The sequence below is a fragment of the Pelophylax lessonae genome (genome assembly GCF_965119305.1).
Source record: "Pelophylax lessonae genome assembly, chromosome: 9".
In the NCBI taxonomy this organism is placed as follows: Eukaryota; Metazoa; Chordata; class Amphibia; order Anura; family Ranidae; genus Pelophylax; species Pelophylax lessonae.
In genome coordinates, this window is record NC_138776.1 from 37,785,537 (window position 1) to 37,801,626 (window position 16,090).

Here is a 16,090-nt window from a genome sequence, read left to right on the forward strand (position 1 = left end):
AAACATGGCCTTGTCCCAACTTTTTTGAGATGCATTGATGCCATGAATTTTTAAATCAACCTATTTTTCCCTTAAAATGATACATTTTCTCAGTTTAAACATTTGATATGTCATCTATGTTGTATTCTGAATAAAATATTGAAATTTAAAACCTCCACATCATTGCATTCTGTTTTTATTCACAATTTGTACAGTGTCCCAACTTTTTTGGAATCGGGTTTGTAAATTGGGGAATTAAAACAAAGCCAAACGCTACAATGTTTGATATTTTATTAAAAATATAAATACATCTATTTCTTTGAGAAAGAGAGAATAATCGCCGGCGCTCAAATCACTATATCAGCGCAAAAGAACATTTACACGGTGTCATGAAGACCGCTCTGAACAGTTCCTTTAAATGACAGTTAGAGGCAACAATGGAGTTGCCTAAGAGGCATAAGGAGGAGCCTGTACTATGGGAAGGGTCAGACTGACATGGACAGGGGTGATTAACCAATAGGAAAATTAGGAGGTCAGGCTGCAGGAAGCGGATTGGGTAGATTAGGCAGCAGGGTCACAATGGATTGTCCCATTAGCGAAGGTCATTTTGTGGGATGAAGCTTGGCGCGGGCGTTCCGTAGTCGCTCCTCTTCTTGCAGGTTGCGTAGACAGGCGTTTCGACTGATAAACTGGACGTGGCATTGCGGGAACCAGCCGGAATGAAGATCAGAAAGGCGCATTCCACATAACCAGCCTAGAAGTAGAGTACAAAATTAGACATCAGCCAGGAATTTGAACAAAAATATATCAAACTGAAAGGTCCTATCAGTGATCTCTTTTTTGCTCCCCTTTGTTCTGTAAAATATACCATGTGAAAGCGTTTTGTTATCGTGTAGGAAAAAAAACTTGATCCTGCTTGAAATGCAGCGAGATCCTAACTTCCTTTATTAAGCTGACGGCACAGAGCTTCTGCTCCACTGAGATCCCAAGGGGTCCTATCAGCCCCCCCCCCCCATATGTTCCTGAGATGCTGCAAGTGGGGAGACGTTCTGTAGTCCTGTTCTAGCATGACACCAGGGACCTTAGGACAGGAAATTAGTTCCTGGCAGGATCACCAGATGAAAATAAAAGGGGATTAAGCCTGGAACAAAAAAAGAAAAGAAAACTAAGGCAGCCATCTTGAGTTTAGATACAATTTAACCACTTTACCCCCGCTCACTGTGCCTCTACTGCGGCACAGTGGCTCGTTCCCGTCCAGCGACGTAGACCTACGTCGCTGGACTCCTCCCCTTATGGGTGGCGCGCGCGCGCCGCCGGAGGCTCGCTCCGGCTGTATTCAGTCACAGCGGGAGTCGGGCCAGGGGAGGAGCGGCGGCGATCGCCGCTGCTCTACCCCGATCGTCGGGGAATCGAGTCTGGAGATCGGCCTGCTTGTGTAAACAGAGCGGGCGGATCTCCTAAGTGACAGATTGCAGGGTTCAGCATAGCTGAACCTGCGATCTGTCCCTGTGTCACTCAGTCACCTCCCCCCACACACGTTAGTAAGCACCAGGCATATATTAACCCCTCCCTCTCCAATAAAATTAACCCCTTCCCTGCCAGTGTCATTTTTACAGTAACAGTGCATATGTATAGCACTGATTACTGTAGTAATGTCACTGGTACCCCCAAAAGTGTCAGTCAAGGGTCCGATCTGTCCGCCGCAATGTCGCAGTCCCGCAAAAAAAAAAAAAAAAAAATCGCAGATCGCCGCCATTAAAAAAAAAACACCAAAAATGACAGAAATCTTTCCCTTAGTTAGTAAACGCAATAACTTTTGCGCAAACCAATCAAAATACGCTTATTGTGATTTTTTTTTCCAAACATAGGTAGAAGAAAACAAATTGGCCAAAAATTTAAAAAAATTTTGATTTTTAAATTTTTTTGGGGGGGGGAATTTCATATAAAAAAATGTTTAAAAAATATTGTTATTTTTTCAAAACTTACGCTCTTTTTTTGTTTATAGCGCAAAAAGTAAAAATCGCACAGGTGATCAAATACCACCAAAAGAAAGCTCTGTTTGTGGGGAAAAAAGGACGTAAATTTTGTTTGGGTACAGCGTCGCACAACTGCGCAATTGTCAGTTAAAGTCGCACAGTGCCGAATCGCAAAAAGTGGCCTGGACGTGAGACAGTAAAATCCTCCGGTGGTAAAGTGGTTAAAGCAACCCCGTAAATCAACTAAAAAATCCATTTGATAGTTTCCTGCAATTGAAGAACTATACTCATCTCTTTGGTCAATCAAGGAACAGGTGCTATCTTAAAGGACTAGGCGACACAATCTTTGGCAGTTAAGAAATTAACCCCCTCCTGTACTCTTCCTTGCCTGCCTGAGTCTTTAGCATTTTTTTTTATTCCAGTGACCTCTGTCTCTCCCCTCAACCCCATGACCTATGTGTCTCCACCCGGTACTCTGGGGTCTTCAACAACCCTAGTGTTTCCAGCGATTACTGCACTTTTGTGTCTTCAGTGACTCCTGTGCCTCTAGTGGACCCTGTATTTATAGTCACTTCTATATATCTTTAGTGACCTAAGTGTCTCCAGTGACCGCTTGCACTCCTGTGTGTTTACTGACTCCTGTGTCTTGTATCTAGTGATTCCAGCATCTCCATTTACCACTTTACTTCTGTGTCTCCAGAGACCCCTGTGTCTCCAGCCCCTCCTGTTACTCTCCAACGACCCCCAGGGTCTCCATTGACCTCAGTAACTCCTGCATTCCTTTGTTTTTAGTTACTCCTGTGTCTCTAGTAGCCCCAATGTCTGCTGAATTTCAAGTGACTTCTGTGCCTTCAGTCACCCCAGTGTTTCCAGTGACCCCATGTGCTGCTGTGTCTTCACTGACTCCTGTGTGTCAAGTGACCCTAGCTTCTCCAGTCACCCCTTCCCTCCTGTGGCTCAAGTGAATTTTGTGTCTTCAGTGACCCCATGTGCTCCTGTGCCTTCACTGACTCCTGGGGCTCTAGTGACCCATTGTCTTCAATCACCTCTTCTCTGCTGTGTTGCAAGTAATGTCTGTGACTTCAGTGACCCCACGTGCTCCTGTGTCTTCATTGACCCCAGTGTCTTCAGTGACCCCAGTGTCTCAAGTGACCCAATGGACTCCTGTATCTCTAGTTACCCCAGCTTCTCCATTCACCCCTTTGCTCCTGTGTCTCAAGTGACTCATGCATCACCAGTGACCCCTGTGCCTCCAGCCACCTAAACGTCTCCATTGACCAGTGTTCTCAATGACTCCAGCATCTTCAGTTACTCCCTTGTCTTCACTGACTCCTGTGTCTCTAGTAACCCCATTGTCTCCCCTCTTCTCTGCTGTTTTTTAAGTGCTTTCTGTGCCTTCAGTGACCCCATGTGCTTCTGTGTCTTCACTGACTCCTGTGTCTCAAATGCCCCCAGTGTCCCAATGCACTTCTGTATGTCTAGTTACCCTAACGTCTCCAGTCACCCCTTAGCTCCAGTGTCTCAAGTGACCCGTGTCTCCAGGCACTCCTGCTACTCTCCAGTGACCTCAATGTCTCCATTGACCCCAGTGTCCCCATTTACTCCAGCATCTCCTACACTCCCTTGTCTATAGTGACTCCTGTGTGTCTAGTAGCTCCAGTGTCTCCAGTCACCTGTGTGCTCCTGTGTCTCCAGTGACCCCTTGGACTTCTGTGCCATCACTGACTTCTGTGTCTCTAGTGACCCCATCCTCTCCAGTCACCTGTCCTCTGCTTTATATCAAGTGACTCCTGTGAGCCCAGTGACCCCATGCAATCCTGTATCATCGCTGACTCATGGGACTCTAGTGGCCCTATCTTCTCCACCATCCTCCTACGTCTTATATGATCCTTGTGTCTTTAGTGACTCCATTGTCTCCAGTGACCCCATGCACTTGTGTATCTCTAGTGACCACGATGTCTCCAGCCACCCTGCGTTCCTGTGTCTCCTATGTCTATAGTGTCTCTATGCACCTCTGTGCCTTTACTGACTCCTGTGTCTCTAGTGACCCCAGCGTGTCCAGTCACCCCTGTGCTCCTGTGTCTCAAGTGACTCATATGTCTACAGTGACCCCATGACTTCCTGTGTCTTCATTGACGTTTGCGTCTTTATGGACCCAAGTGTCTCCAATGACTCCTGTGTCTTCATTAAACTCAGCACTTCAAGGGACTCCTTTGTTTTCAATTACCCCAGTATCTCTACTGACCCCTACACTCCAGTGTCATTTAGTTACCCTAAAGCAACCTGTGTCATCCTGGGACTAAAGTGTGCCCTGAGAACCTTGGTGACACCTTTGTCTTGAGTCTCAGGTACACTCCTGTATTTCCTGAACCTCTCAATCTTTTACACTACAGGACACAGCTGTGATATAGGGGTTAGTGAATAGAACCACAGCATGCAGCGGGATCATAGAAAATCCACTCTCCTTTAAGTGCTGAGTATAGGTGACTTTGTTGGAGAATGAGGTGGGTGGTAAGCATTGTTTAACTCAACCTTTTTTAACTATTTTTAATGTAATTTTTTTTTCACTTTATTTTATGTTTTTAGGTTTACCTTTTTATAGTATAGAGCTTAAAAAAAAAAGTTAAAATAATAGAATAAAAAAAAAGTATAGATCTAAAAAAAAAAAAAAAAAAAAAAAAAAAAAAAAAGTTAAAATAAAGGAATATTCATAAAAAAATATTCATAAAAAATAAATAAAAAATGAAAATGTATATAAATAAGAAAAGGGGCATACTCGATGGCCATTTTTTTTTCTTTTGTCACTCTTCTATATTTCTTGTGACAAACCAAAGGTTTAGGGTGTGAAGAAGCTTGGTTATCTATGTACATATAACAGTAGTAATTATTGGGTTACCTGATAAAACATGGACAGGAAAGGATCCAATTAAACAAAATTACTATTAGGTTATAAATTGTTTCCAGACACTAAAAAGCTCAGCCCAGGGAAAAACAGACAACATTACATGCTTCTGCAGCTATAAATATCAGTTTTAATTTTTTTTATTTAGGTGGTAAAAGTGAGCAGGTATTCAGTTGTAAGCCATTCATGTTTGGATGTGCCCATTTGGTTACACTGTGGTGTTGATGGCGGCCTGCATTTGAATTCCCCCCCCTCTCCATAATAATCTAGTGCCCCAATATATTTGATTGTTTCCTCAGTCTCCAATCCAGAGCTTGACAAAGAGGCCACCACCTCTAAACGCATTGTCCTGGAGACCTCAGATGCTTGGGGCTTTCCTGCATACAGCTTGTGACAGGTCACTTCTGATCTCGGGGCAGAGCACCGGGGTGACCATTGATGGTACTTGGACACCTGGTTTTGCAGCTCCTTGGAGCCTTTACCCTACGGGCTTCAACCATTGGTCTGGCCACCCTAATGGGAGAGCTATAGTGGCTCAACACCACAGGGCTACCAGGAGAGCAGGTAACAGTACCCATTTATTTACAGACACAAGTGGTTTTAGCAGTGTTTAATAACCCCCGCTCGGCTATCATTACAAGGAGCGGGAGAGGACATCCCCCACCTCCTGCCGCCTTCCCCCGGGTCTCCCGTCCCACTGGGAGACCCGGACAACCAGCCTGCACGGCCACCGAAGAGAAGACCCGATCAAAGCCTCATTCGGCTCTGTAAAAACCTGGAAGTGATGTCACTTCCTGGTACTAGGCGCCAGATTCAAACAAATTACAGCATTCAAAACTGCCAAACTTGGCGTTTTGAATGCTTTTAAGTGCAGAGTAGGGGGTTGGGGTCTTTTAGATCCCCAGATCCTTCCACAAGAGTACCTGTCAAAAAAAACAAAAAAAAACACATTTTTTTAATGTACGAAAATATAGGCCAATATCAGCCGATACCGATATGCGATGACCAAAATATCAGTATCGGCAATAAAAAAAACGAGATCGGTCGATCACTACTTTGGAGTCTACAAGTGCGAAAGGGGCCCTACTGGACGTTTTATGGACATACAGGTACTGTGAGCATATGTTGGTTGTCCTTACTCAAGAGTACACTAGCAGTGTAACATTTGGTTTTATGGTGACACTGAACAACTTCTTACTGACCATACTAAGCTTGGGTGTAGGCTTCCCATTGGATTCAATCATCCACATTCTCTAGACTCTTTTGATTGCCTCTAAATGGGGATGCTATCATTTTATATACATGGTATGTAGCCAAGAGGGCAACTACCCGTCTATATATTGCCTGTGACTATAATCAATATCCGCTAAAAGCCAACACCAGGCAACAAGCCAGCCAATCATGTTAGGACAATTTTCCCCGAGAAGGAAAATCAGCGGCTCAGATTTTGAACATGAGGCTCTGTTCACATGTAGGCGTTTTGGGGTGTTTTTGGGGAGTTTTTCTGCTCTAGGATCAGCTCTCAAAACGCCCAACAAGACAAATCCTATTCATTTCAATGGCCCCTGTTCACATCTGAGCGTTTTGACGCTGTGAGCAAAACGCCCAACGCTCAAAAAAGTACATGAGCTTCTTTTTGGGCAGATTACAGGCGTTTTCCATTGGTATCTATTCAATCTAAAAACGCCTGCACAAAAAACGCCTGTAAAATTGCGGTAAAAATCGATGTAAAAAACGCGCGAAAACGCTACGCTCAGGTGTGAATGTAGCCTGAAGGAAATGTATCCATAATCGTAAGATACTGAGGCGGGGCTACAAAGTGTTCCTAAAGGGACTCCAAGCCATGCCCTGTTGAAATCCAGTTGCTGGATGTGTCAGCGTCACTTACCATCATCGCTGCTCTGTGTCACCATGATGGTGTCGGCTTTCTCCAGCGACAGTTCGTCATTTTCCCGTGCTTTGTACGACTTTAAACATTGCACCTGTTTAAGGCCTAAAAAGAAATTAATTTATAAATATTAGAATTTATGTGTAAGGTGGAGCCTTTACGAAAAATAGCATTAATAATGATAATAAAAAAAAAAAAAAAAATGGTTTAACCCTTTTGCTGCCAGAGCCATTTTTGCAGACATTTAAAGAAAATAATAATTTTAGGTCTGAAAATTAGTTAAAACCCCCCAAACATATTTTTCTGGAAGCAGGCACCTTATACAATAGAATGATGGTAGTTCCAAATTTTGTTACATGATATTAGAGCAACGGTTAGCTCCTGCTGCTGTTGATCAAATCCTGTGAGAAGAGAGTGGGGGGCAGGGCTGAGCCGTGCTGTGCGTGTCAATAGATGCACACAGTCCGGCTTGGGATAACAAGCGGAGGAGCCAAGAGCCTCAACAGGGGACTGTAGAAGAGGTTCAGGGAGGCTGCTTTGTGCAAAAACATTGCAAAGAGCAGGTAATGTATAGCATGTTTGTTATTTAAAAAAAATGACCTTTATATACACTTTAATATTTTTCAACGGTTTCTAATTTTAAAAACACAAAGCAGTCAAAGTGCTATTAAACAAATATTTCAGCCAAGCGCTCACTCGACAGAGGAAGACTGGCGTGCTGCTCTCCACAGGCAGGGGACTCCAAAACGGGTGCATGAAAGAAAGGTAAATGAGGCGCAAACACCTAGTGCATTACCCATGGTACTGTTTAAAATTATTTAATAAAATGCTGAATGCATACTCACAAACATGAAGAATAGAAATCGTGTTACAAATTCCCGTCACACATATGTTGGAACATGTCCTGGAAATGGTCGCAATTTCCAGGACATGTTCCAACATATGTGTGACGGGAATTTGTAACACGATTTCTATTCTTCATGTTTGTGAGTATGCATTCAGCATTTTATTAAAGTGCTATTAAAGGTGCAATTTCAGACTTATTTTTGTAAATTGTGGCATATATATATATATATATATATATATATATATATATACATACACAGAACATAAAATATAAAGATCTATGTATACAGTATAAAAAAATTATGAAGATCTATATATATATATATATAAATAGATACACACATACATATATATATATATATATATATATATATATATATATATATATATATATATATATATATATATATATATATATATATATATATATATATACACATAGCAACTATATGCATTCTATACACTATATTGTTAAAAGTATTGGGACGCCTGCCTTTACACACACATGACATTTAATGGCATCTTAATCCAAAGTCAATATTGAGTTGGCCCAATCTTTGCAGCTATAACAGCTTCAACTCTTCTGGGAAGGCTGTCCACAAGGTTTAGGAGTGTGTTTATGGGAATGTTTTACCATTCTTCCAGAAGAACATTTGTGAGGTCAGGCATTGATGTTGGATGAGAAGGCCTGGCTCGCAGTCTGCACTATAATTCACCCCAAAGATGTTCTATCGGGTTGAGGCCAGTGAAGTTCCTCCACCCTCAACTCGCTCATCCATGTCTTTATAGACCTTGCTTTGTGCATTGGTCCAAGTCATTTGGTGGAGGGGGGATTATGGTGTGTAGAGATGGGCTGGATGTTTGAGTCGAACGTAAGTTCCACTCGAACATCGGGTGTTCGTATGTTCGCTGAACATACAAACAAAGAGGGCGCTTGAGTGGGAAGTTTGCCTGCCGAAGAGCGCCCCATAACGCACTGCGATCTCGCGGTGTATTGATTGCTAATGATTGGCAAAAAGCATGCACCTAACCTGTATGCTTTGGCCAATCCAAGCACAATGTACAGTGAGAGCCATGATTGGCCAAAGTCAGGGTGCCTTTGGCCAATCATGACTCAGGGGCTAAGTCCACACCCCACACTATATAATAGGGATCGACCGATTATCGGCAAAGCCGATATATCGAGGGCCGATATGCACTTTCCCCGATATATCGGAATCAGCCTTTTGATTTACCGATATTTCGGGAAAGTGCATGTACCGGGGTGATGCCTCTAGCTGCAGGTACCGGTGTCCATAGCCGATGGTCGGCTGTCTTGTAATGACAACTGATGCGGCTGAGAAGCCGCTTGGCTGTCATTCGAAGGCTGCCTTTCGCGGCTCGCCCGGGTCTCCTGTCCCACCGGGAGACTCGGGCATCATACCTTCACCGCCGCCGTCTCACCGGGTCTCCATCTGCACCGCCGCCGTCCCACCGAGTCTCCATTTCTTTGAATTCGGCACCACCGAGTGGCGGCGCCGAATTCAAAAACTTAAAGCATTCAAAACAGCCAAACTTGGCGTTTTGAATGCTTTAAGTGCAGAGGAGGGGGTTTGGGGTCTTTTAGATTCCCAGATCCCTCCACCAGAGTACCTGTAGACATTAAAAAAAAAAAAATGTAATAGTCGAAAATATCGGCAGATATTGGCCGATACCGATATCCGATGACCAAAATATCGATATTGGCAGTAAAAAAAATTTATCGGTCGATCACTACTATATAAGGCTGTTTGCACGGCAGCGGTGTATAGTGTGTGAGTGGAGATTAGGCAGAGTAGTTAGTGGATTGTGTGTTCAGTCAGTTTAGTGCAGTCAGTGTAGTGTAGTGTTTTGATTCTTGTGAATAACACAGTGTAGTGGTGCCACTGAAATGTTAGTGTGTACAACACGTCCGTGTCACCCTATTGGTCCCATTTATTTTCATTGATAATTTTTTTTTTTTTGCAGCATTAGGTTCTGTTGCTGCATTATTAGTACTCCCACCTTCTGTGTCGCAGGTGCTATTCCTTCTGTGCCAGCAGTGGTTTTCTTTTATTTTTTTGACGCAGCACTAATAATATTTAGGGCAAAATTGCTGTCCCCCCCCCCCCTTCTGCGTCGCAGGTGTTCCTCATTCTGCATCAGCAGTGGTTTCCTTTTTATTTATTTTTTTGGTGCAGCAGCACTAACAATATTTAGGGAATAATTGCTGTTGATGGGACAAGGGCCTCTTCCCGACAACCCTGAACTGTGGTAGTTGGGGTCTGCGGTTGGGGGGGCCTATCGGAATCTTGAAGCCCCCTTTAACAAGAGTGGGCCCCAGATCCCGGCTCCCCCCCTATGTGATTAGGCACATCATACCCCTACCCATGCACCAAAAAAGTGTCAAAAAGTATTAACCACAGTTAACCGTTTTTTGACAAGTCCTTGCAGTGTTAATTTTGGCAGCAAATTTAGTTTTAGTCATAGTCTTTGGACTAAAATGACATTTTAGCTTTAGTCGTATTTTATTCATCTGAATTATTTTAGCTTTAGTCCTATTTTAGTCGACGAAAATATTTTAGTCTACGAAATTAACACTGGTCCCTCAATGAAAATGCATCCTGACTGCATCTCTGGAGCTCAGCCACAGTGATCTTTGGGTTCTTCTTTACCTCTCTCACCAAGGCTCTTCTCCCCCGATACCTCAGTTTGGCCGGACGGCCAGCTCTAGGAAGGGTTCTGGTCGTCCCAAACGTCTTCCATTTGAGGATTATGGAGGCCACTGTGCTCTTAGGAACCTTAAGTGCAGCAGAAATCTTTTTGTAACCTTGGCCAGATCTGTGCCTTGCCACAATTCTGTCTCTGAGCTCTTCGGGCAGTTCCTTTGACCTCATGATTCTCATTTGCTCTGACATGCATTGTGATCTGGAAGGTCTTATATAGACAGGTGTGTGGCTTTCCTAATCAAGTCCAATCAGTATAATCAAACACAGCTGGACTCAAATGAAGGTGTAGAACCATCTCAAGGATGATCAGAAGAAATGGAAAGCACCTGAGTTAAATATATGAGTGTCACAGCAAAGGGTCTGAATACTTAGGACCATGTGATATTTCAGTTTTTCTTTTTTAATAAATCTGCAACAATGTCAACAATTCTGTGTTTTTCTGTCAGTATGGGGTGCTATGTGTACATTCATGAGGAAGAAGAATGAACTTAAATGATTTTAGCAAATGGCTGCAATATAACAAAGAGTGAAAAATTTAAGGGGGTCTGAATACTTTCCGTACCCACTGTATATATATATATATATATGTATATATATATTATATATTATATATATATATATATATATATATATATATATATACATACATACATACATATATATATATATATATATATATATATATATATATATATATATATATATATATATATATATATATATATATATATATAAGCTGCCACCTTCCACATAAATGTGATAAAATCTAATGACAGGGGAGTCTTATGCAACATAGAATATATGGCTTTTATACATATTGAGTGGTTATACATAGTCGGCTATGGCCACTTCCCTCCCCTCTGCAAGCATAGGACAATCGCCGTGAGGTTGGTCTGTTTTGATTGGAGAATCTACGTGATCAGTGGGAGGCAGGGGGAGTGTTTTCTTGCTATTTATTGTGCTTAGAGGCGACTTGCGCCCAGCTTCCGAAGACGTCACACACTGATGATAAAACGCGTCAAGCTGGGACTAATGTAGCCTCGTTTTCAAGTGGTATCTGGACCACAAGCCATTACAACAGACAGGAAGCTCCGCATAGCGGCGAGCAGGCTGTCAGTCACCTGAACCGGCTTCCCTGTCTGTGTAGTGAGCGGCTCCACATTGCATTCCCCTACTGCTGTGCCACCAACGTTTTTAACTTTGCTTTTTGATATTTTAAATAAACTCCATTATTTTATACTACTACACCATGAGGAGTGCGATCTTTTTATCCCAACACACCCACTGCTAGGAGGATCCAGGACCACCCGGGCGCAGACGGATGGGACCCCTGATGGATACCGGACTATAAGCCTTATTGACCCACTTACCGTACGGTATTGGGGGTCAACACCTTCCGGAGAGTGTGAATTCTTACACCATTCTTCACGTGCACGGAGGGTGACACCACCAATGCACATATTTGGAAGATCCACCCACCATTTCTGATACAGAGGAGTTCCTTTTTGGCAGTTTAAACGCTATCACAGAACTAGCAAATTTTTGGACTTTTTTGGACTTTTTTATATAATGGACACGTAGCACCAATAATTTAATTTTTATGCTTAATTTTTATGATTTATTCATACATTTATTGTTCGGGCACAAGATTCTGCTTCATTGTTCCCATGAGCACTGAATGTGTGGTCTTAAAAGTATTGCACAGATATGTATTGATTCTTCACCACATGCACTGTATACATGCACTTTGTATTTATTTGGGGATGCACTTCATATGATGCACTTTACAGAGATGTATAGTAACTAAGTAGAACTACTTCACTACTGTACTTAAGTACGGAAAGGCGGTATCTGTACTTTCCTAGAGTAGAATTTTTTTCTCCTACTTCCACTTTTACTTCACTACATTTTTTCAATGATTTCAATACTTCTACTCCGATTTTTTTTTTTTTTTTGTGCTGCATAGTTACTCGTTACTATTATAAAAATTACTACTGCCAGAACAGTAGATGGCAGGTTTCATGAAGCTCAAAACATGTGTATATCAGCGCATAGGAAAATAAAAGCTACTGTATGTATAAATAAAAGCTGCATTTGAAATAATAAAAAACAATATGATGTTCAAACTTTTGACTTCTTTCTTTAATAACTACATAACACAGTACTTGTACTTTTACTTTCAGTACTTGAGTAGCAATTTTTCTTTCAAAACTACTGGTACTTTTACTTTCAGTACTTGAGTAGCAAAATTAAAAAAAAAAAACTACTTGCAATACTTAAGTACAAAAAATGTTGAATACTTTAGTACTTCTACTCAAGTCACTTTTTGATTGAGCACTTGTACTTTTACTCAAGTATGGGTTTCGAGTACTTTATACAACTCTGGCACTTTATATGATTTATGTGATTGTTATGTGATACAGCATAGTCCATATGTTCATTGCTACGTTTCACGCTCAGTAACCACACAGTTATTGGCTGAGTTATTCGGTTAAATACATTCACCCCCACTTCATTACCATTCTCATACTCCTGGAGACATGCGCTGTTGGTAATATTTCTATTACATTTATCTCACTATGGGCAGCTACTCTACTTTTGTTGTCATTTTCTGCAGTTTTAAAGAATGGGATCTATGTATGTATGAGGCATCCCAACATAACACCAAGTTGATGAATAGAAGGTTGGGGATTACCATCTTTTATGTAGTCAAATTCCTCTCTATTTGGCGATAGTGCGTAGATCCATCTCAGCTTCTGACTCCTGCAAAGATAACACAATAATATTATATATTTTAGGTGTATGTGGATACATTTTGTTGTACACATGAAATGTAACCAAATATAGTTGATCAGCGCTTTTCTGCAAATTTGCATAAATATTTGTCCTGTGACACTGCTTGTACGTTTGTTTTGTGTGAATGCCAGCAAAATTAAATGTTAGACAATTTTCTCTCCAGGTCAGATGTTCTTCAGTCATAGGAATTAGGCCCCTTTCACACAGGCGATCCGATCCAATTGTCAGTTTTTCAGGCGGACCTGATCGGATGCTCCATGCATCCCTATGGGGCAGCGGATGTCAGCGGTGACATGTCCGCTGACACCCGCTGCTATCTGATCCTGTCCGTGAAATCCAGACGGATGGAAACCCTAATTTCCCTCCGTCTGGAGGATCGGATCGGATGAGAACGGACAGGCAGTCCGTTCTCATCCGATCTCCCTATAGAGGACAGCGGGGATCTGACAGCTGTCATCCGCCTGTTCAGTGGGGATCGGCGCATCAATTCAGTGGGGATCGGCGCATCGATTCCCCGCAGAGCAGAACGGACTCCGTGGGGTGCACCGCTCGTGTGAAAGAGGCCTAATTGTGAATTGAGAAAATACTGCATAATGGCCACTAGATGGAGCTGATGATCACAAACGTATTTACTATGATTGTCAGTGGTACTTTCCTTTCTGGCATTCACAGAAAGAATGTGCATAGTTTTGCAGGACTCCGCCACTAGGCAGAGGGGACTCCGATGCATGGGGCAGGCGACTTCGATTGCCGCCTGACACCCACGATCGCTCCCTGCTGAGAGAGAAGGACGGTCGGCTGTTGTAAACACAGCTGACCGTTCTCTTCTCTGGAATGATCACAGAGTTCCTGTGATCCTTCTATATAGGATCACAGGTCTCTATGGTCATTTCACAAGCCCATCCCCCATACAGTTAGAATCACTCCCCTAGGTACACATTGAACCCTTTGATCGCCCCCCTCGATTAACCCCTTCCCTGCCAGTGTCATTATTACAGTAACAGTGCATATTTTTAGCACCGATTACTGTAGTAATGTCACTGGTCCCCCCAAAAGTGTCAAAAATGTCAGTTAGGGGTCCGATCTGTCCGCCGCAATGTCGCAGTCCTGCTAAAAATCGCTGATCGCCGCCATTACTAGTAAAAAACAAAAAAAAAAATACAAATCTTTCCCGTAGATTGTAGACGCGATAACTTTTGCGCAAACCAATCAAAATACTATTATTGCGGGTTTTTTTTTACCAAAAATATGTAGCAGAAAACAAATTGGCCTAAAATGTTAAAACAATTTGATTTTTAAATTTTCTTTTGGGAATGTTATATAGCAGAAAGTGAAAAATCTTTTTCTTTTTTCAGAATTGTCGCTCTATTTTTGATTATAGCGCAAAAAATAAAAATTTCAGAGGTGATCAAATACCACCAAAAGAAAGCTCTATTTGTGGGGAAAAAAGGAAATCAATTTTATTCGGGTACAGCGTTGAATGACCGCGCAATTGTCTGTTAAATGAACGCAGCGCCCAATCGCAAAATATGGCCTGGTCATTAAGGGGGCAAATCCTTCCGGTCCAGAAGTGTTTAATATATAATGAGCATGGGCTCAGTCTGCAGAAAAAAAAAAAAGGTTGTAAAAATGTTTTTACATTTTTTATCTTTTTGTTTTTAATTATTATGTCTCAAACTCTAGATTTATACAATCAACTCGAAACTGGATACCCATGAAATATTCATGCCACCCTGCTAAGCTGCAGGTAAAGGGAACCTGACACGACTGCTCCGGGAACAGGCATTGGGTGCTGCCGTTGTAATGCAATATGAGTGAGTGTAGCATCAAGCATTTGACCCGGCAGCAGTAAAGGGTCGATTATTTTGGCCCTCGGAGAAGAATTTCAGGGCTTGTGGTATTGCCTTACCGGTTCCATGTTTACAGTGCCAAGGGATTATGGGAAGGAATTCAGAGGTGACAAACACGGTTCAATGGCTTTATCCTGCAGCTGGATCCTCATTCGTGATCAGTGTTAAAATAAAATAAAAAAACTGCGTTCACCGGTTGCTTGGGTCCCAGTCCACATTTCTTTTTTTTTTAAATTACTGAACCACTTCTGGACCGGAAGGATTTGCCCCCTTAATGACCAGGCCATTTTTTGAGATTGGGCATAGCGTTACTTTAACGGAAAATTGCACGGTCGTGCGACGCTGTACCCAAATAAAATTGATGTCTTTTTTTTCACACAAATAGAGCTTTCTTTTGGTGGTATTTGATCACCTGTGCGATTTTTAATTTTTCCGCTATAAACAAAAAAAAGAGCGACAATTCTGAAAAAAAATTTATATATTTTTCACATTCTGCTATATAACATTTCCCCCCCCAAAAAAAAAAAAAAAGTAAAAATGTAAATATTTCATCCTTTTAGGCAATTTGTATTCTGCTACATATTTTTGGTAAAAAAAAAAAATCCCAATAAGCGTATTTTGATTGGTTTGCACAAAAAGTTATCGTGCCTACTAACTAAGCAGTGATGGTGAACCTTGGCACCCCAGATGTTTTGGAACTACATTTCCCATGATGCCCAGCTACACTGCAGAGTGCATCAGCATCATGGGAAATATAGTTCCAAAACATCTGGGGTGCCAAGGTTCCCCATCACTGAACTAGGGGAAAGATTTTTGTAATTTTTATTTATTTATTTTTTACTAGTAATGGCGGCGATCAGCGATTTTTTGCAGGACGCAACATTGCAGCGGACACAGATCGGACCCCTAACTGACATTTTTTACACTTTTTGGGGGGGGGACCAGTGACATCACTACAGCAATCAGTGCAATTCTGAAAAAATATATATTTTTCACATTCTGCTATATAACATTCCCAAAAAACAAAACAAAAGTAAAAATCAAAATGTTTCATCCTTTTAGGCCAATTTGTATTCTGCTACATATTTTTGGTAAAAAAAAAAAAATCACAATAAGCGCGTTTTTAT

The 16,090-nt window shown here is 41.8% G+C and overlaps 1 protein-coding gene across 1 annotated transcript in view; it reads right to left on the reverse strand.

Annotated features, from left to right (window-relative positions):
- Nucleotides 1-253: 253 nt before the first annotated feature.
- The window catches only part of LOC309563501 (uncharacterized protein), a gene marked incomplete at its 5' end in the record, with an annotated part of 67,514 nt that continues 51,677 nt past the window's right edge, over nucleotides 254-16,090 (reverse strand). Inside the window, 3 exons of the mRNA XM_082267895.1 lie at nucleotides 254-733; nucleotides 6,746-6,850; nucleotides 13,013-13,080. Coding sequence (XP_082124021.1) covers nucleotides 582-733; nucleotides 6,746-6,850; nucleotides 13,013-13,080 — 325 coding nt within the window. The 3' untranslated portion in view covers nucleotides 254-581. The remainder of the gene's footprint in view (nucleotides 734-6,745; nucleotides 6,851-13,012; nucleotides 13,081-16,090) is intronic.